This window comes from Sturnira hondurensis, unplaced genomic scaffold (assembly GCF_014824575.4).
Source record: "Sturnira hondurensis isolate 20B ecotype Veracruz unplaced genomic scaffold, ASM1482457v3 Scaffold0005252, whole genome shotgun sequence".
In the NCBI taxonomy this organism is placed as follows: domain Eukaryota; kingdom Metazoa; phylum Chordata; class Mammalia; order Chiroptera; family Phyllostomidae; genus Sturnira; species Sturnira hondurensis.
The window spans coordinates 4,347,619-4,375,509 of NW_028077883.1; the positions used below are offsets into that span (position 1 = coordinate 4,347,619).

The 27,891-nt window shown below is 35.2% G+C and overlaps 1 protein-coding gene across 4 annotated transcripts in view; it reads right to left on the minus strand.

The window, feature by feature from the left end:
- Positions 1-9,250: 9,250 nt before the first annotated feature.
- Positions 9,251-27,891, minus strand: part of MIOS (meiosis regulator for oocyte development) — a 33,159-nt gene continuing 14,518 nt past the window's right edge. For all 4 annotated transcript variants that reach the window (XM_037046416.1, XM_037046413.1, XM_037046415.1 and 1 more), the window contains 7 exons: positions 25,381-25,550; positions 21,726-21,791; positions 20,497-20,655; positions 16,119-16,271; positions 14,392-14,596; positions 12,115-12,244; positions 9,251-11,365 (listed from right to left, as the gene is read on the minus strand). In XM_037046416.1, coding sequence (XP_036902311.1) covers positions 11,269-11,365; positions 12,115-12,244; positions 14,392-14,596; positions 16,119-16,271; positions 20,497-20,655; positions 21,726-21,791; positions 25,381-25,550 — 980 coding nt within the window. In that variant the 3' untranslated portion in view covers positions 9,251-11,268. The remainder of the gene's footprint in view (positions 11,366-12,114; positions 12,245-14,391; positions 14,597-16,118; positions 16,272-20,496; positions 20,656-21,725; positions 21,792-25,380; positions 25,551-27,891) is intronic.

The following is a 27,891-nucleotide window of genomic DNA, read 5'->3' on the forward strand; positions in this document are numbered from 1 at the left end:
CCTGGTAATTCAGGAGGATCATCTGCTTCTGGTGCTCCTGGGTCATTGAGCCACATGGATTGACCATGTGAAACCACAGAAAATAAACTGTAGATGAGGGGATTACTGCAATTTTTGACTCCACAATTCCACCTTTATAATTTATTGCACAGATAGGCTTACTCACAAGTACCCAAAGATATACATGCAAGGATGCTCACTGGAGCATTGTTGGTAAAAACAACAAATACCCTAAATGTCTATCAATGAGAATATATATCCATATAATCACGTATCATTCTGTTGTTTTTTTTAAGTAGGTGTACATGAGCTAATGAGGAAAATTCTGAAACATATATTTTTCAGTGGGGAAAAAAACAAGCAGAATTTATATATTGTGACCCTATCCATGCAAAAGTAGAAAGGCAAACACTAACGCAGAGAGACACAGATAACGTCCATGTACAGAACTTCTCTGTATGTGTATACAGGCTTTAAAGCAGTTTCCCCTTGGGAAGTGAGAGTTGGAGTTTTGGGAATAGAGCAGAGGACGTGGGGTTAATGAAGCAAAAGGCTGGGACATTTCCATTTTATACTTTTAACTTGTGATGTTTTTAGCATGACTCTGCACTATTTTTAAATTAAAACACTAGCTTTAAAAAACCACTGAAAATGTGCGTTATACACATTGCACTAACAAGGAAAAATTCATCTGAGCCTGTCTATCTGTCTATGAAACAGAAGAGCACTAAGCTTCAATCAAGAGACCTGAGCTCTAATTCCAGCTTTACTGCACAGAGCATCTCCCTGACTGACCCTGCAGTTCTAGCAATTCATGATGTTAAATATTTTCCAAATCGCCAGTTAGCTAAAAATGGAAAACTCATATGACCAGTAAATGCTGACCATTTGGTACTTGCTACCTGGAACACTGTGCTGAAATGAGAAAGGGAGTAATGGATAAGCAGCTGGTTTGAGGGAAAGGAGGGATGCGTGTTCACTCCTACTAGGTCAAGCACACCTTGCCCTAACCTGTTCATCTCATGACTAGAAAAAAAAAAAAGAGTTACCTCTCATTGGAGAATTTTAATGCATAAAGGAAGTTTGTTCTTGGTCCACTAGTAGAGTTCTTGTTCCCATGTGTTTTTTCCTATCCCTGCAGTGTTTCCTCTTACTATAACTATATTCTGCCCGTTTTCTAAAATATAGGTCTCACGAATCCATAGCAATCGTTGGGTCAAAATGCCTTTCATCTAGAAGTCCTCAAAGGTTTTTGTAGCTTCTTAAAATATACACACGCCAGGAAGAGATGAAAATTCACTGTACCATCACTAACAACCTAACTACTAGAGTCTGAAAAGAATCTTCATCAAACACCTGTCATGGCTCCACTTCACTGTGTAACTCAGCTCTGAAGAAAATGTGCACATACACTTCTCTTGAGCGACCAGTTTAATGTAGTGCAGATAGCTGTCTTAACTCAGAGGTAGACAGTTGGTCCCATGAAATTTACAAGATAGCAGAGACGGGAAACTGACGGGAAATTTAAGGAGAATGTACGAAAAAATGTCATGCTGGGAGACAAAAGTAGATGAGGAGGGAGTTTAAATGCCGTGCTGTTGAGAACTTGTAGGCAGGAATCCCAGGGGCAGGGGGAGATGCTGAAATAGAAGTTCTAAATTCTAGTCCTTCTCCTGGGGCGTATCACTTCACCCAAAGTACAATCTGCCACTTTTTGGTAGGCCTGTGCAGACCTTCGTTCTCTGCCACCCATTTTAGAAACGCAGCCCCTATCCCAAAGATATCTAAATGTTATCTCCTCATTTTCACCTCTTGCTGAATAAAAAGAAAAGTTTCATTTCCATGTATCTGCGTATCATGTGTCAACTATTGACTAGATCCTCGAACTTCACTGCTTTCTGGACTAACTCTGACCTTTCAAAAATGTCTAACGCTGCCCTTTTACTTTTTTCTCTAGAGGCAATAATTTGGCCTCTGTATTTTCACCATTGCTTGCAAGTTGCACAATTTCATAAATTTACATTTCATACTATGTGACAGTGATTAATAAAGAGAATGGGAAAGTCTGACATCATAGTAGGTTGTAATCGAAACAACTTTACTTCCAAGCCTTCCATCTTCCTTCCTCAATTTAAGGCTTTACGATGCTCACAGAGTGACTCAGAGGAGATTATTTTGTGTTATTTTTAATGTCATAATTTAATTCTTTTATTTAAATGCTAATCGATGGTCTTAGCCCAACCCTCCAGTGGCAGAGTCAATTTCAGTAATGATGCTGATGGCTGCAATATGATCAACTGAAGCCTCCACCATTTGCTCTGAGAGGACGAAATGACAGGCAGCTCATTAATCATTTATCCCAGAGATGAATGTGTTCAGCTGCTGATAGGGGGCCGTAGGTGAATGCTGCCAAAATGAGAGATGTCAATTGTCAGGCCTCGTGCATAATAATGGTGGAGCTATTTTTAAGCGTCTTTGAAGATTAAAGTTATGCTCTCCTTCCCTACAGTTCTGCCACATATGCTTGGCAATTTTGTCCTATGAGAATTCATTTTCACTCTGCTCAGATGTCTCTGCTTGAGCAAATATACACCACTCAAAGGCTAGCATATTTTAAAAGTTATTCAGAAATCTGTAGAATTCCACATATTGGGAATGAACTCTGAAGGAGTAGAGAAGTAAAAGAGACAAACCAGATAAGTTCCTGAACAACTTTTAGGCTAATTTTCCCCCACAGGATATGTTTTATTAGAGAGGATAATACATGTTTTTAATTTCTGAGGTCCCCAGAAGGAACAGGCATAGTCTATACTTCATATAACATTTTCTGAAGATAGAGATACCAAAAGAGTAGTTGTCCAAATGATCTCAAAAACCTGTCCCAGATTAGTTATCTCCAATTTGCATCTGATCCTTCCAGGGAAAATAATGTTTCCTGCCTAGAGGCATATTCTCTTTGGAAGCCAGCAGTATATTATTCACTGAGAGAATTATAATAAAGAACAAACTGACAGTAACCAGAGGGGAGAGGGGATGGAAATAACAAGGGAAAAGGAAAGGGTTGTCAAGGAACATGTATAAAGGACTCATGGACAAAGCAAAAGGGGGGAAGATGGAGGGGGACGGAGGGGGTGGAAAGGTGGTGGTGGAGAGGATGGAGGGGAGCAGGCGCAGCGGGAGGCGGGAGAAGTGGTGGTGGGAAAATGGAGACAACTGTATTCAAACAACAATAAAAATATTGAAAAGAAGAATTGAATGCATTTCAGAAATCTGTCTTTAAAAAATTATCATTTGTTCCAAGAGTCACAACATCCTACATTTCATTTCTGAGGAATAGAAAGAAAAGGTTAGAGGAAAAGATATATTACTTTTGCAAAAGATACTTATCCCACATTTATCAAATTGTTGAATATTTTGCTCCACGCACTATACAACGTCATCTATTTTGGGAACATTTATGTACAATAGAGATACACATTCATAGCTTGCATAAACATTCAGTGTATCTGCTTAATGAATAGTACAAATTTCCAAATTGACAGGGAAAAGTGTTTGGACATGATATATGTAGCACAAGAACTTTGTACCATTCACATTTTCATCATGAAATAATCAGTTATCAAATTACTTGCTTCTAAAAAGGATACTTTGTTTTCTTATACTGTCATCAGAAGAATATGTGGTGGCAATGTGACAGAAGTCTGGATAAGCATGAATTTTGACATTTGCTATTTCAAACGCCAGGCTTTGTTGCACCTACCTGACCCCTCAACTTATGTATCTATGTATAAGTGGAGCTAGTATTATTCTAAATAAAAAGATGTAAGACCCCAAGATTTGCATGGATTCTTACAAAAATGCCTATTTCAAGTTTATAAAACATCAGTCCCTCAAATACTCTTCCAGACTACCATGTCTTTATGATTTTATTGTTTAAAAACCCAACTGATTAGATTCCTATATCTGGATTTCCAGTTATAAAATGACGTTAAAGCAACATGCTTTTCATAAACTGAATGATGAAAGATTATATCACTGGATTACTATTATTGCTGCTATTTCTGACATGACATAAAATATCCTTCAGTCCTGAAGTTACCTTTTTAACAGAGCATTTCCAAACACTACTCTTAATAGGTCAGCAAGAAAGTCCCATTTCTGAAAAGTGTATGGACATCTACTTCCTCAAACTACTTCTAGTTTAAAAATAATTTTTGGAAGCCCAAAATTAGAAAATTAAATTAAAAACTTCCTTTTGGCTTGCAGAGACAAGATGCTAAAATGATATTCTTTCAGTAATTATAGATATTAATCTGCATGGCCTTGAGTCTGCTAAAAACTACGCTTGTGTCTTCCTCTTCCATTAGACCCATGTCTCCTCCAGGGCACCAGGATGCCATAATCTTTTGAAATCAGAAGCTTTAAGAGTCTAGGCATGCAAATGGGAGTTTGTTAGAAGCATGAACCTGCATGCATGTTCAGAATTCACAGCTTAAACATAAGTAACTTGTTAAATCATTGGAAATAAATGTACTCTAGATTGGACTGGATAATCAACAAAATCCTAAACATAGAGAACCTGTTTCCTGCCACAGGCCCGGAGCTAAAACTGAGTCAGAAAATCTCATGAGGAAGATCTGGAAGAGAGAAAATTGAAATAGTCACTAATTACATAGCACTGACCTCAGGAAACCAGCATTCTTATAAGCATGTTAGGTAAATGTGCTTTTACCTAACATGCTTAATGGAGAACAAAATGCAATATTTCCAACTATGAAAAGAGATATTAAGGAAGGACCATATCTTTTTGTTATTCCTATGTATTGCATTGACCAAAAAGTTCAGTTTTTTCCATACAACGGTTCTAGTAGTGCTTAGTTTTCTTTAACTTCATCTGAAACAACATTATTAGATTTATCGTGACAGTTGCCACATCAGTGTGCACTTTAAAAAACACTTATCAGAATTGGTGACTTTTTGTACAGCTATTTTAATACTGAAGATAGAAGAAAATATGTGACACTTTCAGCCTATTATGCTTTATTATTTCAAGAAAGATAAAAACGCAACCAAAACACAAAAGTTTTGTGCAGTAATGGAGAACGTGTTGCGACTGATCGAACGTGTCAAAAGTGGTTTGTAAAGTTTCTTGGTACTATTGACATTTTGGCCAAATAATTCTTTGCTGTAGGGCTGTCTCATGCATTGGAAAATGTTTAGCAGCACCCCTGGCCTCTACCCACTAGAAGCCAATAATGGGAAAGAGCCGACATACTCAAAATACCCAAATCAATAAAGTTGTTGGTGAAAATAAAAAACGCCTTTTATTTTACAGAAAAAATAAACAGGCTCTTTGCCCAACCCAATATTACTATAGAATACGAAATCAGAAACGTGCTTTTCAAACAATTAGACTTCACTACTAATTTTCGTAACTTGTATTGTTTCCTCACCTCACGTACAGTAGTACCCCATATCTGACTATTCATTATGGCAAGAACAAGACACAAATTCCTGGGTAACTTAATGTGTGTATAACGTGAACATTCATCTTATTGTAGAAAATCTGGGAGGTACAGATAAGAAGACAAATGTCACTTAAAATCCCAGGTGATGACCGCTGTTAACATTTTTGTAAACATTCTTCAATAGTGATCCATGCAACTATATTTATCTACTATACACATCATCCTATAACTTGTCTTCCCCTCATCAAACCCTCCTTTCTCAATAAAAATACCAGCATATTAATTAAATAGTATCCCATTGTATGTATTCAACAATTTCTTTACTCTTATTACTGGACATTAACGTTTCCAGGGTTTTTAAATGCTGTGATCAACCACTTCATAGAACCATACATCTTTGTATGTGGACTTACCCAATCAATCCCTCAAAAAATATCCCTAGTACACTAGCTCAAAGGGTAAGATCCTTCAGCTTTTTATATATCGCTCACCGGTCCTCCTTACTGATAATACAGAACATCTGTACAGATAGTAAACTCTGACAAGCCATTATCTGACAGTGATCCCTTCCTACATCCATGAAAATGCGTATTATTCCTTTTTTTCTCAGTTGTTTGGTGAAATGAACATGATGGTAAGTTTTGGGGGGCTGCACTACAAGCTCGCTTAATCTAATCAGCTTAGACAGCAGCCCATCCCGGTGAAGTGTCTTGACTTAGCTAAAGAAGCGCTGATGAGAGGGCTGCTGGGCCTGGAAGTTTATCGTGCTGTTACACGGTCATGAACTTGGGTGGCTGCTGCTTTCCCCCATTTTGATTCCTGTCTTGAAATGGAGAAAGTGTTTCTAGGATAAGGGCATAAGGAAGTGAGAACGATCCCCAAAAATGTGAAAGGAAAGGAAGGTGCTGTTACTAGCTTTCAGAAAACAGCATCTTATTGACAGGAATAAAAAATATTTGTTTTCTTTTTATTGAATTTATTGGGGTGACACTGGTTAACTGATGCATACAAATTTTAGGCACGCAATTCCACAAAACATCACCTATACAATGTGTATTAAAGTCTCTGTAAGTCTCCGTCCACCAGCATTTGTCCCCACTGTACCCTCCTCCACGCCCCGCGACCCCTCCCCATCTGGCAATCACCACAGTAGTCCGCATCTATGAGTTTTTTTCTCAGCTTTTTCTTTTTTGCCCCAAACAAGCAGGTGAACAGTGTCCTATTGTTTTAACCATTACTTTGCTCTGATTTAATATTTATTAATATTTATTGGCCATTTTAATTTCTTTTGCCTGTACAAGTCCTTAATCAGCATTAACTATTGGCTGTCTTCTCTCTGTTTTTAATAATGCTCTTTGTGAATTCAGGGTATTAAATGTTATGCATTTGTTTACCAGTTTGCTTGCCTTTTAAATCTTTATGGTACTTTTGCCATACAAACTGAGAAATTTAAGGACTTGAAAAAGCAGCAAGGGTGTGCCTGTTCCACTTTGCTCCTTTGCATTGCTATATGGAGAATCAGAGGTAACAGGGCCCTTGTTTCATTCACGTCTATCGTGGGAAAGGTTCTGGAATGTGTCCATTACTTACGACACCAGCTGTTTTAGACAGTAAAATACGAAGGGAGAAAATGAAGAAAAAAACATTTCCCTTGCATGGTAACTAAATCTCAAAAACAAATTGAGTCAATTTTTTAAATTTTATCAAGCGCCTTTTACATCCAAAGAGCTACTGACATGGTTTTCCCCTTTTAATGTTATCGATACTAAATAAACTCTTTGTCATGATGGATTATCCCACACACAGCCCAGAGTATTATACCAAGTACAAAATAGTAATTAAAAGTACAGGTTGGGAACCCATGAGACTACTGGAGTCTAAATCTTGGCTCTGCTATTTACTGGCTATATATTCTAGGACCACTGACTTGACGTGCCTACACCTTAACTGCCTCAGGTACAGGATGGACACAGGTACAGATAGCACACCTGCTCATAGGGCTGCTGTGAGGGTAAGAGAATGTGCCTGGTACCTGCCACCTAACTACCAACAGTAACTATGATTCTCATTAATATACTTTGATTTGATATTCATTTTACTTATGAATTTATCATGTATACCCCTAAGTGAAACCAGTTGTTTTGGTTATCTATGGTAATTAGACATGTTATGTTAGCTTTCATAAACATTTGGAAAGCTTTCCTTCTCTTTACTCTGAAATAATTTGTATTTTATAAAAATATTTTTGTAAAGTGCTGCTTTTCATAATTAGCCAAGTAACATATAATCTGGGGGTGGGAGGGTAAATAAGTAGACGATGCAGTGGAAGGACTTGAGGACTAGATGGAAGGGCAGCTGCCCGTCCAGCAGGCCCACCTCTGCCGTGGCCACGGGGGGTCCCAAATACTCAGGGTATGAGGATGCTGATCCAAACCGTGACGCCTCTCCCCCAGCTCTCTGAGCTTTTCTCTGAGCAGGTATTAGACACGCACAACTAACTAGTGCCCACTTGCTTTGGCTACAGCTGTCCCAAGAGAAACAAATCTCATAGTAAACTCCCTTTTTGTTACCACGACCACCCCAATGTGTTAGCCCGGATGAACACCAGGTGTACCAGAATGGCAGAAGAGGAAAGGTTACGGAGATAACAGTGGATGCTTTCTCCCACAAAGAACAGGATTTAAGAATTGAATACAGCCCTGGCTGGTGTAGCTCAGTGGATTGAGCGCGGGCTGCGAACCACACGATCGCAGTTCGATTCCCAGTCAGGGCACATGCCTGGGTTGCAGGCCAGTTCCAGGTTCCTGGCGGGGGACGCACGAGAGGCAACCATACATTGATATTTCTCTCTCTCTCTCTCTCCTTCCCTTCCCCTCTAAGATAAATAAATAAAATATTTAAAAAAAAAGAAAAAGAAAACTTAAATTTGTGAGAGATTAAAAAAAAAAAGAATTGAATACAGATATGGAAACCTCACGTTTTAAAGAGCTACGGATCAACTGTCCAGATTTACCAAATTTTAATTTTCTTTCCTGGGTTCACACTTATCTTAAACTTCTAGGTACTTGTTCAGATTTCATACAGTAAAAAGTAATATTCTAAATATAGGATAAACAAAAGTAGCTAATTCCTATCTCAAAAAGAAGCCATGATTTATCCAGATTTGGGAAAACAAGGTCTTGGGAAATTTCTACTTGAGACAAATGCAGAACCTTCATTTAAGTTATACTATAGTCAGTATAAAAGTAGTGACACACAAGAAGCCAATAAAGATTAAGCTAATGATGACTGTTCAACATCTTTTGTGGAGCACTTCCTGTTTACTCCACCACCTATCAGTCCCATCACCCTACAAAGTAGGTATTTCTGGACCTTGCTTTTAACATACATGGAAGTTGAATATCAAAACAGTTAAGTCACTTGGCCAAAACAGTAAGGGTAAGATTATCATTTATATTTCAAAGCCCATACTTTAAATATTTGAGGGTTAAATGACTGAAATTAAATTGAGCCATGCAATTAAATGTAGAACTATATTCTCTCACTATAGTACTTACCATGTACAGCACTAACAATGCAAAGCTACTTTCTGAGTAGATGATTTTTAAGGAATAACCACACTGGAAAGCATATTAAACTGAAAAAATAAGACCCTAGAAAAAATTACTTCTAAGATTAAGTACCAAATTTGTCATCAAATTAAGTAATACTATTACTTTATTGAATTATTTTGGAGGAACCACAGATAATTTCTAGATTAGACAAATTGACTTCGACCCACATTTATTGAATTTTAAAAAAATAATAAAGACATTTTTATTGAACACTTCTGTTGAACATGTTTAGGTAAAATATCTTGTTGATTTTACAAACCCAAATATCAGTGACCTAGTAATAAAAACAAAAAAATAATTTTAATCTATTTTCATGATCCACATACACTGAAATGCAAAACAAGCATAACAGTTGACATCTTATATGAATATTTGGGCTTCACAGAAAACATTAGGAACCTAACACACAGGTATAAACAATTCATCTTAAAAATGTCACCCTTATGATTACAAACAAGCAGATTATTTATATACTAGACTGTCTTATTATACTGTATTTCCAAAGATTGTAAGTATTTTAGATATAACCTTCTTCTAAATATACATTCAATAATTTCACCTTGAGTTAGGACAAGTTGAAAATGTGTACAACAGTTTGACATTACTACTTAAAGGTGACTTTTCATATTTAGGGCACAATAAATTCAAAATGACATTTCAAGTGAAGCAATTTTAAAGGTAAAGGTTCTGTTTTAGTAAAATCTGGAAGATTTACTTAAAAGACGACTGGAAAATGTCCCCTTCACGGCAATCTTAGTGAAAAAAATTTTTTAAAATATGTAACTATTGCTAATTCTCATTATCTACTTGAGACATTTAGAGCAAATATGCAATATATTCCTAGAAAAGCATTTTTGTACCATCTCAAAGTAAAAAAAAATGTTATAATCCACTTTTGTTCAATATTTAGGGCACACCTCAAACTATCAGTTCCTTAGAGCTGTTTCATCTGGTAAAAATGTTAACGTGAAAGCTCTTGAAATTCAAGATATTTCTCCATAATCCAAAAAATAATTAAGTTTTACGGTACTTAAAAAAAAATCTATGAATACAACTTCAACTATGAAAATCAGTTCAGTCCTCTGAACATTCAGATGACAGAGAAGCATGCTATAAATCCTTGATATTTCTCTTCCAACTATCTACAGCTGTAAAAAGGGAAAAATAAAAATTTAAAATAAAAGCCCTGAATTGGTCCAAGTATGCTTACCTTTAGAAACTTACATATAAAGTAGAATTGTCTCCAAAGCAACCCCTTTTCCCTCAACATCTCCCAGTTTATCTCAGGGGAAAACGGGGTACCCCTAAACAGGAGGCAATGGGACAGCAAGCCACACTGGCACGGGTCACACAAAATCTTGCACAGACTCTGTGTTTACTAAAATGCTCCTGGATGATGAACATAAAATAAGACCATGAATTAATAGAGAAACAAATCTTTCAAGATGAATCAGGACACTGAAAAGTAGAAGACTGAAACGGAAAATTTTTTATAGTATGTTACCCTAAAATGATGCTTATTTTTCTCTTCATAAAAGTTTGTAAGATACCTTCTTAATTTTGGCTTTTCTAGGAAGATGATCTGTGCCAAAAGATTTTTTACCTTAAAATTAAAGTGTAGGAGGAAAAAGGCTCCTTAAAATATACACATATGCCAACCATACCTTGACAAAATTTATTCTCCAGTGTGGGGTAGAAGCTCTCCAGTTCTAGAAGTAAAAATCCATTGTTTTAATTTTATCTCAAAGGAATCTAAGGAAGAGGTTTAACTGTCATCTGAGTCTCTGAATTGGTCATTTTATTCTATTTTCCAAGTGTACTGATTTTACTGATAGACACCCACTTTGAGTTTGGAAGATGGAGGTTCAAGGTCTGTTCTTGGCTATTCCAGAAACTCTACTGGCATGGTGTTTATAATTTCAACAAAGCCCCAGAAAGTTCTTCCAAAATGAACTTTTTCAATTTGGTCAACAGCATCCATCCCGCACCCTGACACCCATTTCGGCAGCACTCGTCTCTGAAGCACATCAAAATCACTCAAACATCAAACTGCTGATGTGATAGAATGATTTATTTTCCCATTACAGGAAAGTCATGAGTGACTTGTTGTGAGGTATGTTTTTGAGCGGTGCAGGACACCCATTAGAAAGCTCCACAGTTGAAGGCTTCTGTTTCGGTGATAACGTTTACGGCTGGACGGTCTCTGCAGGCACCAAATTCCCGGTCGTATCCAACTGCATACATTTACACGTGCATGCAGACACGGGACACTCTGCGTGGTCCCTAAAAAACAGGCCAAGTAACAGTTAAAAATCTAAATTATGCATATATACACATACATACATACATACGTACATTTCTATATCTACAATGCAATTTTTCAAAATGGCATTTGGAAAAATATAGCAATTAACACCCAAGACAAAGAACATTAAAAGCATTAAATTAGAAATGACTGCCAAGCTGAGTATGAGGAGAAAGTTACTGAAAAATTGATAGCTTTACTTTATAAATACATAACAATACACCTCATTTACAGTTACGAGGGTGAAGGGATGTGCTCGGTTTAAATTAAAGTCAGTGTGATAAACTGGGAGTAAAAGCCACAGCAAGGTGAGTGGGCCACCGGCACCGCTCAGCCTAAAGGTTAAACGTGGTCTTGAGTCTCCATTGCATGCGGTGCTTCCTCACTGCATAACCAGCTGACTCAGAAGACATTAGACATTACATATGACAGGGTTCTGTTGGTCATGAAAAATTATAATCATATCCTCTCCCCAAATAAAGTTAAATGATGCCTTCCAAACACTTAGCCCATACATCATTTAAACTATTTCTTATATAATTTAATTTTATGGTTTAAAGTTACACAGGATATCTAATCTAACAACAGAAATGTCACCACCTCTGTTAACTCAGGTGACAGGAAAGAAGAAATTCACCCTTTCGCTATATAAACCTGAAGTATTTGAAAGGTCATCCTCTTTATCTCCTCCAACTCCAAGCCTGTTCAAGAAGAATGTGTTGATTACCTGAACCAGCTAAGCATATGTCCAGCATGCCCACCGTGCCTGCAATTGTGACACCATGTAAACCAGTTGTTAAATTGAGCTAATTTTTTGTCCTTGCTCAAGTCTACTTTTTCATCTGATTTGGATCCTCCTATGGGTTAAAGAAAATGATCTTCAATAACTATATCACAATAATTTATCCCAAGTTTCTTAAAAGGTAGTTCTAGAACTCTGTAAAAGTACAAATCATATATCATACTGAAGTAGTAACTTTAATGCTAGGATCTAGTTAGACTGAAAAGATACCAACTAATAGGAGTCCCCTTACATTTTTAGTAGCTAATAAAGCTTTGAAAAATATAACGTATCAATCCCACTAAGAAGCAATCTGAATGAACAATTTTACAGAAATAACCAGTAGTTTAAGATCTCCGCACAAAGAAAATATCAAGCCCAGTTTGCAGGTGAGTTCTGCTACATATTGAAATAACAGGTAATTTTTATCTATACACATTCTTTCAAAGAATAGGGAAGAGCGGAGATTTCCCAAAGCACTTTATGAAATTGGTATAACTATACTTACAAAACCAGGCAAAAATAATATAAGAAAGGAAGGTTATAGGCCAATCTCTCTCCTGAACAGAACATAAAAATGCTAAGTAAAACATTAGTAAACAGTATGATTTAGCAATTCTACTTATAGGTAAACACATCAGAGGAACTCTGTACATGCTAAAAGGACATATATGCAGGAATGTTCATAGTAGTAAAAATCTGGAAACAACAAAACTGTCTAAAAAATAGAAGAATAGGAAAACTGTGCTATAGTCATGAATGAAATTTCAAATAATAATAAAAAAACTACAACTACATTCATCAGCATATTTGACACTAAAAAACAAAAACAAACCCTAATGCTGAGCAAAAAAGGCAAACCAAAGGACATATTCCACAGGATTCACTGTATAGAATTTAAATAAACATGCGATAACACCACACAGACACACTAGAGACTGAATAAAACATAATTTAGAGTGGTGGCTTCCTCTGGGGAGGGGGAATGGGTGAGATGAGGCCGGGAGAAACGACCGAAGCCACTAGCACTGACAATGTTGGCTTACACAGGGTAGAAGATTTGATGATGTGTATCACAGTACATGATATATACACTCTTATCTTCTTATAGCTCACAAAATTTTATTTTCTATTTATTAGTATCAGGGCTATAAAATTGATCAACATGCAATGTATAAAATGAAAATCCTTGACTAAAATTTAAATTGAAACTAACAAGTGCATCTGAAAACATTACATATTGCCTTACATATTAGTTTTTAAAAAGGCATCTAGATTAAAAAATAATTACTCAGCCCGTGAAACAAGCAAATCTTTCACGGATGTTAGTGTAACAATAAAGCAGACTATGTATATGAATCAGCTGCAGAATTACAAAATTTCGTAACTAGGAAGAATCTCCCAGTCCAACACTTTATATGAAAAAGGGTTAAAGTAACTCTCAATGCCAGACTGAATTTCAGAGCTCTAAGACTCAATATGACACCATGTCCAGTTCTTTATCCATTATTCATTATACCACTGTGCCAAATATTCAAATGTTTTTAACTGAAATTTTTGCCATAGTATCAGAATCAAGTTATATAAATAGCTGGAATATTTCCAGATACTGGATACATTATTTTCAGTTATCTATTTTTCTCAATTTTTATATATACTTACTATAAGCAATAAACAATAATCCTAATATTTCTAACTATATACATACATACATACATATATATACAGATGAAATATTTGCTAGGTAACTGACAAATATAGCAGAAACAGCATCAAAACTTACAAGTAAAGAAATCTGACTTCTACATATTTCAGAGGTAGATTTTGAAGATGAAATAAAAGGAAATGTGAAAGTGCTTTGAGACAAAAACTCTTTATGCATACAAGGTAGTTTTAATAATGATGACACATGACATTTAAATATAATATTTAAGGGAATTCCCCTTACAAAGAGTGGTAAGGAAATGATATTATAAGATTACATCATATTTAAGCTCTTCTTACTTCAAAATGGCTCGAATTTGTGAGATTACCTGAGATATCATAGATAAAGATTTTTCTTTCAATGTACAGATTTTATAAACTATAGGGAACAAGAGCCAGCAAGTGCCTTGCTCTTAGAAATAATATAAAATCAAGCTAGTATGCCTTTTATTTACAATATTAAATCAATTATGGAGGAACAACTTTAGCTCAGAACAATGGACTGCAGAATTATCATACCAGGGCAGGTAGAAACAGGCGTTCCCATATTAATGAGACAGAGTGCACATCGAGGAAGGGGTTTCCGACAGCCAGGGCAACTGGTGACTTTGGATTTGGTGGGTGAGCCGCTGACACCATACTGACTGAAGCCCCTGCCCTGATGAGGCACAGCTGAGCAACTGTAAGAGATGGACTTGCCACAGAAATTGCAACTCACAAACACCTATAAAACAAGTAAGAGAAGGTAAAATATAATGCCAACTTTATAAATAAATAAATAAATTCAAGGTTTTATCCTGACAAATTCCTTTAAAATATTTTTAAACATTATTTTGTATTATAAAATAATTTATCTGCTAAGTTTGACTAGCTCTCATTTAAGATTTCCACTTAGTAGTTACACTGAATATTCTTCTGTTACCTCTGTTTAATTATACTCTTCCTAATGCCACTGATATGCACAGAAAAAGTGGATAATGTTAGATCCCAACATTTTAGAAATAATGAGGACTTTAGAGTTCACATTAGATCCCAACATTCTATAAATAATAAGGATCTGGTAACATGAAATCCCAACACTTTAGAAATAATAGAAACTTTAGAGACATTAAAAAAAAACCAATATGGCTTCTAACCCAAAGTTCCATGTTACAATCTCCTGAACGAATTTTCTTGTAAACACTCATTCCCTAAGATAAGAATTAAGGATCATGTAATAGTAAACATTTAATACTTTAGAATAATTAACAATAGTAACTGTTAAATCTGCTTTAAAATTAAACTCCTAGACTCTTACATACTTACCATATAGGTCAGTAACAAATATTATCATGTGATTCTATTTTACTAATACTCAGGTTGTTTCAATACAATAGAAACACTATTTTCTCAACTTTCTAAAATAAGAGAACAGCACCATCCAGTGCTCACATTGAGGATATACCTGATTATTTAATGTCTGAACTTAGATATACAGTGTTGTTATGTGATTTATGAGATAACTGACCTCATGGTTTTAAAATTAATGCTAACACAAAAAATTTAAAATTTCCAGGAGTAATCATACAGATATGTGTGTGTGTGTATGTATGTATATGTATATAGTGTTTAAAAAATCCTGTACAAATAAACAGTGCAGAAAAACAATACCTAAATGGCCCTGGCTGGTGTGGCTCAGTGGATTGAGTGCCAGCCTAAAAACCAAAGGGTCACTGGTTCGATTCCCAGTCTAGGGCACATGCCTGCGTTGTGGGCCAGATCCCCAGTTGGAGGTGTGTGAGAGGCAACTCAACACTGATGTTTCTCTTCCTCTCTTTCTCCCTCCCATTCTCTGAAAAATGAGTAAGTAAAATCTTTAAAAAAAATACACAAATGGAATTTACAAGACCATAAAGTAGTTTAGATTCTGAAAGGGCTTAGAATATACTGGACAACCTCAGATAGACCCAGGATTGTTTGCTTAGATCCTCTAGGCCTGCTGTGGTTTGCTCTATGTCGGACTGAAGCTCAAGCCACTGAGATGACTGTTAGAAAGTGGCAAGACCCAAAAAACAGGAAGATAAAAGACAAAGTGCAGTCCAGGATAAAGGCATCAATGCGAACTCCACACAGGAAAAATAGTGACTAAAACTAACTTATTAAATTGAACTCTCAGTGAACCCTATATAATATGTTATAAATAATTCTACTATTGGTTAGACTATTAGGTAGATGTTATTTGATTCTCTCCAAAATAAGATACTTACCTGCGCTAAAGGCTTGGAACTGGGATCCAACTTACTCCTGTGAATATCAAATTCAGCTCGTTTGTGCCAAAACCTCCAGGCATCCAATAAATTTCTATAATTCTCAATCCAGTACTGAACTCTTTCATCTTTAAGAACATCTAAAGGAGAACCCTAAAAAGGAAACATGAATTGTTTCAGTTGTTTAAAAATTTCCTGGCTAAACCAGAAGATTCTAGGTAATACATGAGCGTGAATCACACAAAAGAAATAGGCCTCCTTTTTGCCAAAAGCTGACTCCTAATGAGGATATAGATAAAATAATTGATGGAAGCTTCATTAGTTTACTTTAAGCTGGTTTTTACTACTGACAGAAATATATAATGCATATATATGTAATGGACGTATCATTAGAACTTGGCCAGGGCAGTGTAAAAAGTTTGAAAGCCCAAGAACAAACAAGTCAGCTTCCTGGTTGAATAAATGCAATAAAAAGTGATGTGAATACTCTTTATCCCAGCATTAAAACCTCCAGGTTCACAAAATCTGTTTACCACCTAATCCAAATACGCATCAAAGCAGCTAAATGACATTTAAAATAATGCTGAGCCTGGTCCACATAGCAGTGTACATATAGCATTGTACAGCCACAGTACATATAGCAAGGTACTGTGAACTGAGGTGCTGTTTTTATATACTTATTTATCTGCAAGTTAATCCAGCATATCCTCTCTCTTACCGTGAATTAAAACACACATTTATTACATTAAAAATTAAAAAGAAAAGCCCCAAACCCCAAATGTTCTTAGGTCCCTAAGACATACTGAAAAGTTTCTTTTTCCTTAAATTTAGAATTTCCTTCAAATTCTTCTCATTAAAAACTTTAATTTCTTGCCAGTAAGACTTTTCCTAAAGCTGCATTTTCCCTGGCAGCTGTCACACTCCACATTTCAACGTCCTCGCTTTGGATGGTTTGCGCAGAGTGCTGATGGCCCTGTCCAACACAGATCTCCCTTAATTTATGAAGAAAAACAGAGTCTCTACCTACAAAAAAGCCATGGCCATCAATACGATGCTCATCTTACTCAGTTCTATTTGGGAGACAGAATACTAGAATGTTAGAACTTAGCATGCACCTTACTAATGCAAAATGGAAGGAAACCTGTAACAACTAATAAAAGTAATATATCTTTACACATTCCATTAAAATAGAAAGAGCGTATCTTTTACCTATTAATCATGTAGTAATTTCGAACCAGAATTAATTTAGCTATAGGAACATGTGGAAAAATTCTTGACAATTTCGTTTTTTAAAAAAAGCAAGCATCTACTCTACTCTTAATTTTGACCAACTTACCTAGAACTATGTATTAAGAAAAATACAACCCCTGGCTTTTTAAAAAAAAGAAATCTTCACACCGCCACTTGTGCCCCTTCCGTGGCAGTGAGGGTCAACTAAGAAGGAATCCGGCCAATTCACAGTCACTAAGTTTCCTGTGTCCGGCCCCTACAGAACCTAATCAAGCTCTGACGAAACCTGCAGAGGAAAGAGTTCACATGAGGTCTGACCAAATTAGAAGCATCTGCAGGATACCTTGGGCTTTGCACAGATCCATAGTAGTGAAGTGTAAGACAAAGAGAACAGCCAGTTACCGAACTTTCTAAAGCATTAACCAAACTCTTCAGAAAAAGGTAAAAGGATTCATTACTTTATAATGTCTGTATACAACATGTAGTATTAAATAAAAAATCACTAGACATATAAACAAGTAAATAGTCTATGTCAAGGAAAAAGACAGTCAAGAGAAACTGAACCTAAAAAAGTCCATATGTTACAGTTAGTTGTCGGAATTCAATGCAACTATTAGAAATAAGTTCAAAAACTTAAAGAAAAATAGTGAATAAATAGGGATCTTGGCTGAAAAATACAAACTATAAAACAATTGAGATTCTAGAACTAAAGTACAATAACTCAAATTAAGTATTCCCTGCAAAAGTTAACATCAGAAATAAAATGACAGAAGAGTCAATGAGTAAATAAATAGAATTTATCCAATTTGAGGGACAGAAAAAGAAAAATGGGAGAAAAATAAATAAATCTGATACCTATTAGATATAAATGATTTAATATATGTATAGTAGTAGAGTTCAAGAAGAAGAGAATGAGATTGGAGCTAAAAAATATTTAAAGAAATAATGCCTAAAAATTTCCCAAATGTGATTAAAAACACTGGCTGCAGATCCAAGAAGCTCAGTGAACCACAAGCAGGAAAAACAAGAACCACATTAGGCATCAAGGTTAGACTGCTAAAAACCAAAAAGAAAACCTTTAAAGCAGCCCAGGGAAAAAATAAGAAGTTATACAGGGAAACAAAGATAGGAACAGCTGACTACTCATCAGAAACATTGGAGGTCAAAAGCCTGTGAAACCAAATCTTTAAAGTGCTGAAAGGAAAACAAGAACAAAATGGACATTCTCAGTTAAAATTAAACTGAGAGAATCTGTCACCAATAATACTTCAGTATAAAAAATGCCAGAGAGAAAGACCAAAGGATCCCAGGTACAATTGGGGTATACTGCTTTAAAGAGTATCTGGAATAGTAAATAAGTAAATAAAAAGCTCACGGTTTTGTTCTTCACATAATTTACATGAATGACAACTAAATTTTCAAGGCAAAAGTATAACCCTGTGTTGGACTCCACAACATGCAGAGGTAAAACATACGACAACAGGACAAAGGAAGGGGGTAGAAGTGGAACTACACAGTTTAACATTTGTGAAACATGAACTATGAAGCAAAAAGCAGAAAGTGTTAGGTGTGAGGTGTGACGTACAAAAGACTCAGGGTGGAGGAGAAAGGCTGAGGTATCCGGTGTGAAACGTTAAGTATCAGGAACTAAAATGTTAAAACAAAGACAATGAGGGGGGTGGGATGGGATGGGAGTAATAGACAGAAAACTGTACTTGAAAAATAATTAAATAAAAAAAATTAAAAAAAAAAACAAAGACAATGAGCCCTGGCTGGTGTAGCTCAGTGGATTGAGCGCAGGCCTGTGAACCGCACAATCGAGGTTGGATTCCCAGTCAGGGCACATGCCTGGGTTGCAGACCAGTTCTCAAGAGGGGACACATGAGAGGCAACCATACATTGATATTTCTCTCCTTCTCTCTTTCCCTTCCCCTCTAAACATAAATAAATAAAATCTTAAAAAAAAAGACAATGAAAAAGGACATAGCTAAAAAGCCACTAGATTCGTGAAACACTGAAATATTCAATTAGCCCAAAAGAAGGCAGTAAAGGAACAATAAGCAAAAGGAAGGAAAAAAAGGAAAGTAAATAGCAAGACAGTAGACTTAATCTTGACCATATAAGTGGAGGAAACATCCCAACTGAAACGCAACTGAATGGGCATGAACTAAGGGGGTGGGGACCACTGAAGGGGATGGGGAATGGAGCAGAGAGAGGCAAAAGGGGAAAAACTGGGATAAATGTAATAGCCTAAAAATAAAATAAATTTAAATAATAAAATAAATAAAAATAAAAACCGGTATTACACTATAAATTTTTTAAGAGGTTACCAACTCATTTGTACCTCCGTAGTCATATATCTACAGTTTGATTTAATAGATACGATCCCACTTTGATAAGAAAAAAATAATGCATTATGTTATAGAAGGACACCTTTTCTTCCATGGGCAGTAGCTTAAAGTCTTAGGGTAAATTTACCTTGCAGTTCTCAGGCTAGTATCTATATTTGTTCACAGTAAAGGGTGAAGGAGAGAGCATTTTATTGCATTTTCCCAGTACATGGCATGCTCTCATAACAAAGGATGAAAACAGGAAAGGGGACACCATGAAAGGATGAGATCAGCTGGAGGGCAATGGGAAATCTCAGCAAAATAAGTAGGAGGAAACCTCTGCCGGGGATCTGTTTGTAACCACTGGACAGCAAAAACAGAAAATAGATAATTGGTTACCCTAAATCATGTCCATTGATAATAAAAAAAGAAGAAGAAAGTTAAGAGAGTTGTGGTATAACTTGCCTTCTGCACTTCAAATGAGACTATAGTTCAGATTGGGGAACTTCAGCCTCTTTTGTTTAAGGTGTAGTTGTATCCACATTTGGGGAAAGTAATCAGAGGTTTCTCTGCTCCATCTGATAAAATCAAGACTGAAAGATACTTCCTAAAGTAAAGAAAAACTGGATAATCCAATGCAGGAGGTCTAGGGGGAGAGAGATGAGGCACAAGTCCTCCACAGATGAACCAACTGGGTTAAAGCTAAATGCCTTCTAAAGATCCTAAGCCAGTGGAGCCTATCCACTTAATGAGGGAAGAAAATACAGAAGGTGGTTAAACATTTATTTTTCTTTAAGTTGTTGCCACACTGCACTAACCTGTAACATGCAGTAACTTGCTGTTTGGACATCTCCAGTCCTGTCAACATAACTCTCCATTAAGTCCACTCCATCCTTAGTAAGGCCCGTCAGCAGAATTCCTTCCAAATTTCCAGCCTCCTTCATTTCATTGGTCAACTTTTCGATGTATCTATTTAACTGGAAAATTCAAAGCGATTCTTCTGAAGCAATCCATTTCATCCTATCTCTTGTCCTTCAAAACTTCTCTACATGTAGAACAATTTTATTCTTAATAGAAAACATTTTAAAACAAAAGCCTGTGGAAAAATCTAGATGCATGATCTTTAAGAAGTCTTTGCATCTAATATAAATTACAATGAAACATTTATGATCACTTAAAATGTCTTTTAAAAAACCAGGCCATTTGTATGTTTGATGATTATTCTATGAAATAACTGGATGGTTTATATATTATTACCAATTTAAAGAGAACTGTCCTTATTATTCTGCAAAGTTCTTGCTGTCTATTATAACAGGATATATTATAACAGAATCATAGAATGAGTTGAAAGAGAACTTGAAGACTATGAGAAATTACCATCTCTTGTAAGGTCTTCCCAGACTTCCTTCTACCCCAAACTCTTACCAAGACTTCTTTATATTCCCTCCAGCACTTTTTCATTATTATAGCACTTACCACATTGTAATGCTAGTTATTTGTGTGCATTTCTCTCTCACTATATACAAAGTCCAGCAGAAGTTAACTCCTGCTTGAGTGTGGTTGGTAGGGTAAAAACATGGGTGTAATAATTTAGTTTTAATTTGAACATTTCACCTAAAATGTCACATGGTGTGCTTGAGTGTCATATTGTTATTTTACAGAATTACAAGCTTATGATTTTGTAATAAAAGCTTTTGTATTAAAAAGGAGCATTATTTATGCCAGACCCTGTATATAGCACATGTATTCAGTTCCTATTTATTATCTTAGAAAACAAAGGAATCCGTTATAGCATCCCTAAGAGGCGAGTTTAACATCTTTATTGACTGATGTCACTCCCAAAAGCAGAAATAAACTAAAATATTAAGTCAGCATTACTCAAAAAGTAAATTTAGTTATTACATATATTTACAATATTTAATCTAATAGAGATTTACTTTTTAGAATTTATATATATCTCACACACATTTATACATAAAAATCAGTTTTTTAGTCTAGTGACAATAAATAATAACCACTTCATGCACAGAATTATATCAGCTCTCACCTGACTATCACTAAGGAATTTACAAGCAAATGCCACTCTGTCACGTACAGCAACTTTGTTTTCATACTGAAAGGAGAAAAAGCAAGGAGTTACTTGTAGATGTTATGAGTTCTAAACTTTCAAAGCCTAAGTATTTTTTAAAGATTTTATTTATTTACAGAGGGAAGGGGAGGGAGAAAGAGAGAGAAAGGAACATCAATGTGTGAGAGAAATATCTACCAGTTGCCTCTTGCATGCCCCCGACTGGGACTTGACCCACAACCCAGGCATGTACCATGACTGGGAATCAAACCAGTGACCCTTTGGTTCATGGGCCAGCACTCAATCCACTGAGCCACACTAAGCAGGGCTGAAGACTAAGTATTTTATATACAAAAAGTGTAATTTTATTTTCAAAGGTATTAATAAGTTATTGTATATATTAGCAGAGCCACTGATCCCCTAAGACACCTTTTTAAAAATTAAAAAAAAATTTCAATTATAGTTGACATTCAGTATTACATTAGTTTCAGGTGTACGGCACAGTGGTTAGACATTTATATACTTTAAGAAGTGATCCCCGTAAGTCTAATTTCCACCGAACACCACACTGGGTTATTACAAAATTACTGACTATATTTTCTATGCTGTACCCTAACATCCCCATGCCTCTTTTCTAATTGCTGATTTGCACTTACTTAATTACGTCACCTTTTCCACCCAGCTCCCCGACCCCACTCTCATCTGGCAACCATCATTTTCTCTCTATGTGTGAGTCTGTTTCCGTTTTCTTTGTTCATTTGCTTTTTAAAAAAATTATAAACTAAAGCCCATAGTTTATTCTGGTTTGTTTAGTTTTTGTATAACATGCTTTTCTGTTTCAGGAGAGCACGCTACAGTCACTTGCCATGTCTCCTCAGGAGTTCATTTACTTTTTTTTTTAGATTCTACATGTATGTGAAATCATATGATATTTGTCTTTCTTGATCTGATTTATTTCACCTAAGATGCTTTTCTTAATATAACTCAAAAAAGTTATTGTTCTTACAGAGTAGAAATTTACCTCTTAAATACTGAAGTGCCCAATTCAGTTAAAAGAATTCTAGTTCTGTCTTATCTAACTCCAACAGAAAATATAAGCAATGATGCACAGTTATCAAACTTAAGATGCTACGTAATCTTTTCAACACAGGAACTAATTTGGGGCTTAAAAGGAAATCTTTCTTTGGCTACTAAGTTAGCAAACAAGTCTAGGAAATCTGTGAATTACTAGTGAATGTACTCATACAAATATACCGGTGCAGAATTGAGAAAGAAAATCAATACGTTTCTAAATACAAAGTGAACAGTCTTAAAACATACCGTTACAAACAATAAACACAATTTTGTGTATATAGAAAAACAGTTAGGTAGTTTGTGTTAAAATTTTTGGAGGTATTATGGCAAACACCTAAATTTGTGTATAATTTCCAACACTACAAAACAATATTCTGAAAAAATGTTTACTATGAATGCAGAAAGGTATAAGTTTATATTTGTGGTATATTTGTAAGTAAATATTTATATATTCATATTTATAAATATATTTTATTTACATATAAATAGACGTGTATATATTTATAAATATATTTTATTTATATATAAATGTATGAATAAATATATTTATATATAAATATATGAATATATATATTTATATTTATTTATATTTTTTAAATTTATGGTAAGTAAAAAAAAGTAGTTTAAAGGTGGGCAAAAAATCTTATTTCCATTAAAGTCATTCTATGAACTATAGTTTTCCCCTTTTAAACATAAGACTACTTCACTCGATACCTATATCTTAGTATGTTTTTGCAAATACAAAATATTTTTTAGGGCTCTGTCCTAAAGAGGGAACATATTTGATACAATATGGATTTAACTTTTAGATTCAGTTTCATGTGTTAAAATTCTGATCTAGAAAGAGTTATAAATATTATCTGTCCCATTTTACAACTGAGAAAGCTAAAATCCCCAAAAGTTAACTGACCAGCTAAGGTAAATGTGGCGCAGCAAAAAACCTCAGACCTTCATCTTTTGATTTCCTAAGTCAGTACTTTTCACTAGATTACTGCAACTCAACAATTTTTCAAAAGAACAACATTAAGTCTGGGTTGGTATGGCTCAGTTGGTTGGAGCATTGTCCTGTAAACCAAAAGGTCCCAGTTTCGATGCCCAGTCAGGGCACATGCCTAGGCTGTGGGTTTGGTTCCCAGTCAGCGCATGTATGCACAGCAACCCATCCGTGTTTCTCTCTCACATTAGTATCTCTCCCTTTCTCTCTCCCTTTCTCCCCTCTCTCTAAAATCAATGGGCATGTCCTTGGGTGACAATTTTTAAAAAGAACAACATTAATTATTTATACGTAAAGTATAATTAGGTACACTCTTGAAATAACCTGGAAATAGGAACTTCCTACTCCAGATGAGATACCCCTATCTAACTAACACAAACCTAGGTATAAGGAAAGAAGGGTCTTTATAATGGGTCCCTTAATTTAAAGTACAGAATTAAATGGTTAGACAATATACTTCTCTATCAGTTTAAAATTTGAACCATCCACTCCTTTTTTTAGTCTTTACCATTCTCTAGCACTTCCTGAAAGCATCCATTTATTTCTTCGATGTGCAACAATTAAAGTCTTCTGTTCAGCAAAAAGAATACTGACAGTAAAAACAACAAGAGCCCCAGCATACTCTGGATATCAGTCTGAAGTTGTCAGAAAAGTTAAATAGCAATTTACTGAAGTAATGAACAAAATATACAAACGAAGGAGTTGCCAAAATGGACACTAACATTTATTAACATTTTCATTAAGATGCCTCAATAAAATACATGTTTTTTATAAACTCTTAGGGACTAACATTAAATCAATTATTCAATCAATGTATATTTTAAAAGAAATGCTATAATGTCAAACAGAAATAACTTTCACGTTAGAAAGCTCTTCTCAGTGCTAGAAAGAAGCCCAACAGAACAAAGAAAGTTGTGGTAACAATGTGAAGTTTAAAACTCGGTAACTAAAACTGGTAAGCAAATCTCACTTTATTCTTTCTCTCCCAACTTGTAATAAAGAACCTATGTAGTAACTGTGGTCACAGGTAGTTAAAGCAGAAGAAAATGAAATGGCTAAAAAAGACCAAACAATAAAAATATGAAATAGCCACCATAAGGAGTGTGATCATATAATTTATCTTCCAAACTAGAACACGTCCAAGAATGACAAATACTAATTCAGACAAGACATGGCCATCCTGATCAGGTGCTGGTTTCCGTAACAAAAACAAGAAACATACACATACTTTTTAAAATTATATTTTAATGAAATATTTATGTTTATATAGTTGTAGAGTTCTAGAGCTCAGTTCTTAAGCTAACAGGTAAAATCCTATTCCATGTCTGTAAATTATATAACTAAAACTATTTTCAAACTCAAGTTCAGTTTGACATCAACTAACTCTAGGTTGGCAGTCATATTCAAGGAGAGCTCCTCAAAAAATGTTTAAGGTACTTTGTTTTACACAGAAAATGCACTCAACTATAACAGTATTTTATACAACAGACATTTGAAAATTTTAACAAAGTTAGATAAAAGCTCCAACCTTAAAAAGAGAGCCTTAAGAGACAGAAACCAGCTTACCAACACTCCGTCGTAAGATCCTCCCTCACTTGTCAGAAATGCAAACATGACGCACAGATAGGGGTTGTTTAACTGTAGCCGCAGAGTGCTGCACATCTCTCTCCAAAGGGAGTTCTTCTCGTCAGTGTAACCCGACAGGGCCATTGCTACCACATTGAGATTCAGATCACCTGCACATTAAAGACAGCCAGCTTGATCAAAGTGACCCAGAGCTCAGGATCTCCTTCTTCCCAGTTCTCAAGCTACGAACAAATAAGGACCAGAGGGTGGATTTTACCCCAGAAAATTAAGCATACTAGAATAAGGGTTTTGATACAGATTGGAAAATTTGAGAAGTACCTCTTAATTTTCAAGTCCTCATTCCAGGCAGGTTCTCATGCAGTATGTTACTACTCAGGAACTAATTGAAGAAAAGTGAAGCCACCCTACCAGAATCACTGCCAACTTTACCATCAAGTTCATTTACATTAGTTGAGATGTTTTAAAGAACTGATAATAAATATACTGTATATTGAGACTGCAATTTCCAAAGTCACTTTATTTTCCTATTCTTAAATATACAATGAACATATTTATGTATATACTTTAACTACAAGATATTAAAACCCACTATTTTAGCACCCTTATTAGAGTACTACACTTTTAATTTTTCTGGGACAAAATTGACTATCAGTACTACCACTGAATTATATTTAGACACACTTACAACAAAGTATTACTAATAGTCTTTTAAACATTTATGCCTAGAAGTTTATGTGGCTGTGGATAAGCTGCTAACTAAGAAGTCAGACCTATGGTTGCCTTGCCTTCTAACAAGTTTAGCTTCCAAAGAGACAACTGTATTAACTTTTATCTTTGACTCTTATGTATTTTCTACATTTATTATGGCAACTATCTTATTGTTTCTTAATTCTAAACATTTTCTTTCTTTTCCAAATAAAACAGTATTTTTCCCTTTCCCACCTTACGTCCTTAATAGCCTTGTTCTTCATTTCTATAAACACGTTCCCCAGTTACTTTGTGCTTGATTCTCTGCCTACTATTAAAGTCTTTAATTAATACCAAAAAAGGAGTATCTTCTTTGAATCCTGCTTAGAACAATTTATTTCCAAATGGAAAGGAACATTGGATTCAGAGAAATCTTGCCTTCAGTTCTTAAGCAAATTATTAAATCATTCGAAGGATACTCTCCCCTATTGTTAGTTGAGTGCTCAAATCTAAAACCAAATATTTCAGGTGCACATGACACGAAAAGTATCATGCTCTCAGGTTGCAGCAAAATTATAATTAGAAATGGCTTTAAATATCAATTCTTTTTCCCATTACCATGTCTTCTATTGGAATCCCACACGGGGAAGACTTGCATTGTAACAAAAGTGAAGAGAAAGAGGCCAACCTGGACAGAAGATTAGCTACTGCAAGTAAATATATTACAGTTAATTTTAAATTTTCTTCTATTGTGCAACAAAGCTGTAATGGTTTCTAAATAGACCAAAAAATAGAAATTAAGTACTGTATTTTTTGGACTATAAGACATGCCCCCCCAAATTGGAGAGGAAAATGGGGGTGCATCTTATAGTCCAAATGGAGTTTACCTGGCTTAGTAAATGTAGTTTACATTTACATTGGTGAAATATAATGTTATTTACGCTATTAAATATATTATCACATTTTTTGCTTCAATTTTTTTCTATTTTCTTCTTCTAAAACATAGGTGCATCTTATGTTCCAGTGCGTCTTGTAGTCCTAAAAATATGGTATTCTGAGAACTTAGAAATAATGTGCCAAGTGTATTCAAATTCAGTAGCTATACACATTTAGGTATTTTCAAGTAACATATTTCTGATAAGAAAAAGCTGAATTTCTGGATTAAGATTTATGTTTCTGAGTATTCTCTTGCAAAATGTTAGAGCAAAAACTATCATTTCACTTTTTCTTCCTTTCTAAAAAATATTAAATGGAAACTATGCTTAAATCAGCAGACTCAAATAGAATTACATTAGCAAATCAAAATGTCCTTTTTCTAAGAATTTATATTATTCTAACTAGAACTATTATGCAAAGTTTTCTAAAAATCAACCAATAACTATTCAAAAAATAAACTAAAATGAAATACATTCAAATGTTCACCATAAAAATGCTTGCAAACTAAAGTAGTCCTTATCTCCAAGAAAATATTTTAAAAATGTGTGTGAACTATCTTTAAAAGAAAAAAGCTTTGAAAATGGACACATGTGAACATTCCTTAAATGACAGCTAAGACACATTCTCTTTCTTAAAAAAATTTTTTTGTCCCCACCCAAGGACCTGTTTTCGTTGCTTTCCAGAGAGAGGAAGGGAGAAACAGAAACACTGATGCAAGAAAGAAACATCGACTGGTTGCCTCCTACACTCACCCAGACCAGGGTCTGGACCAGGAACTGAACCTGCTACCCAGGCATGTGCCCCAACTGGAAACTGAACTGCAACCTTTTGGTATGGGACAACATTCCAACCAACTGTGTCATACTG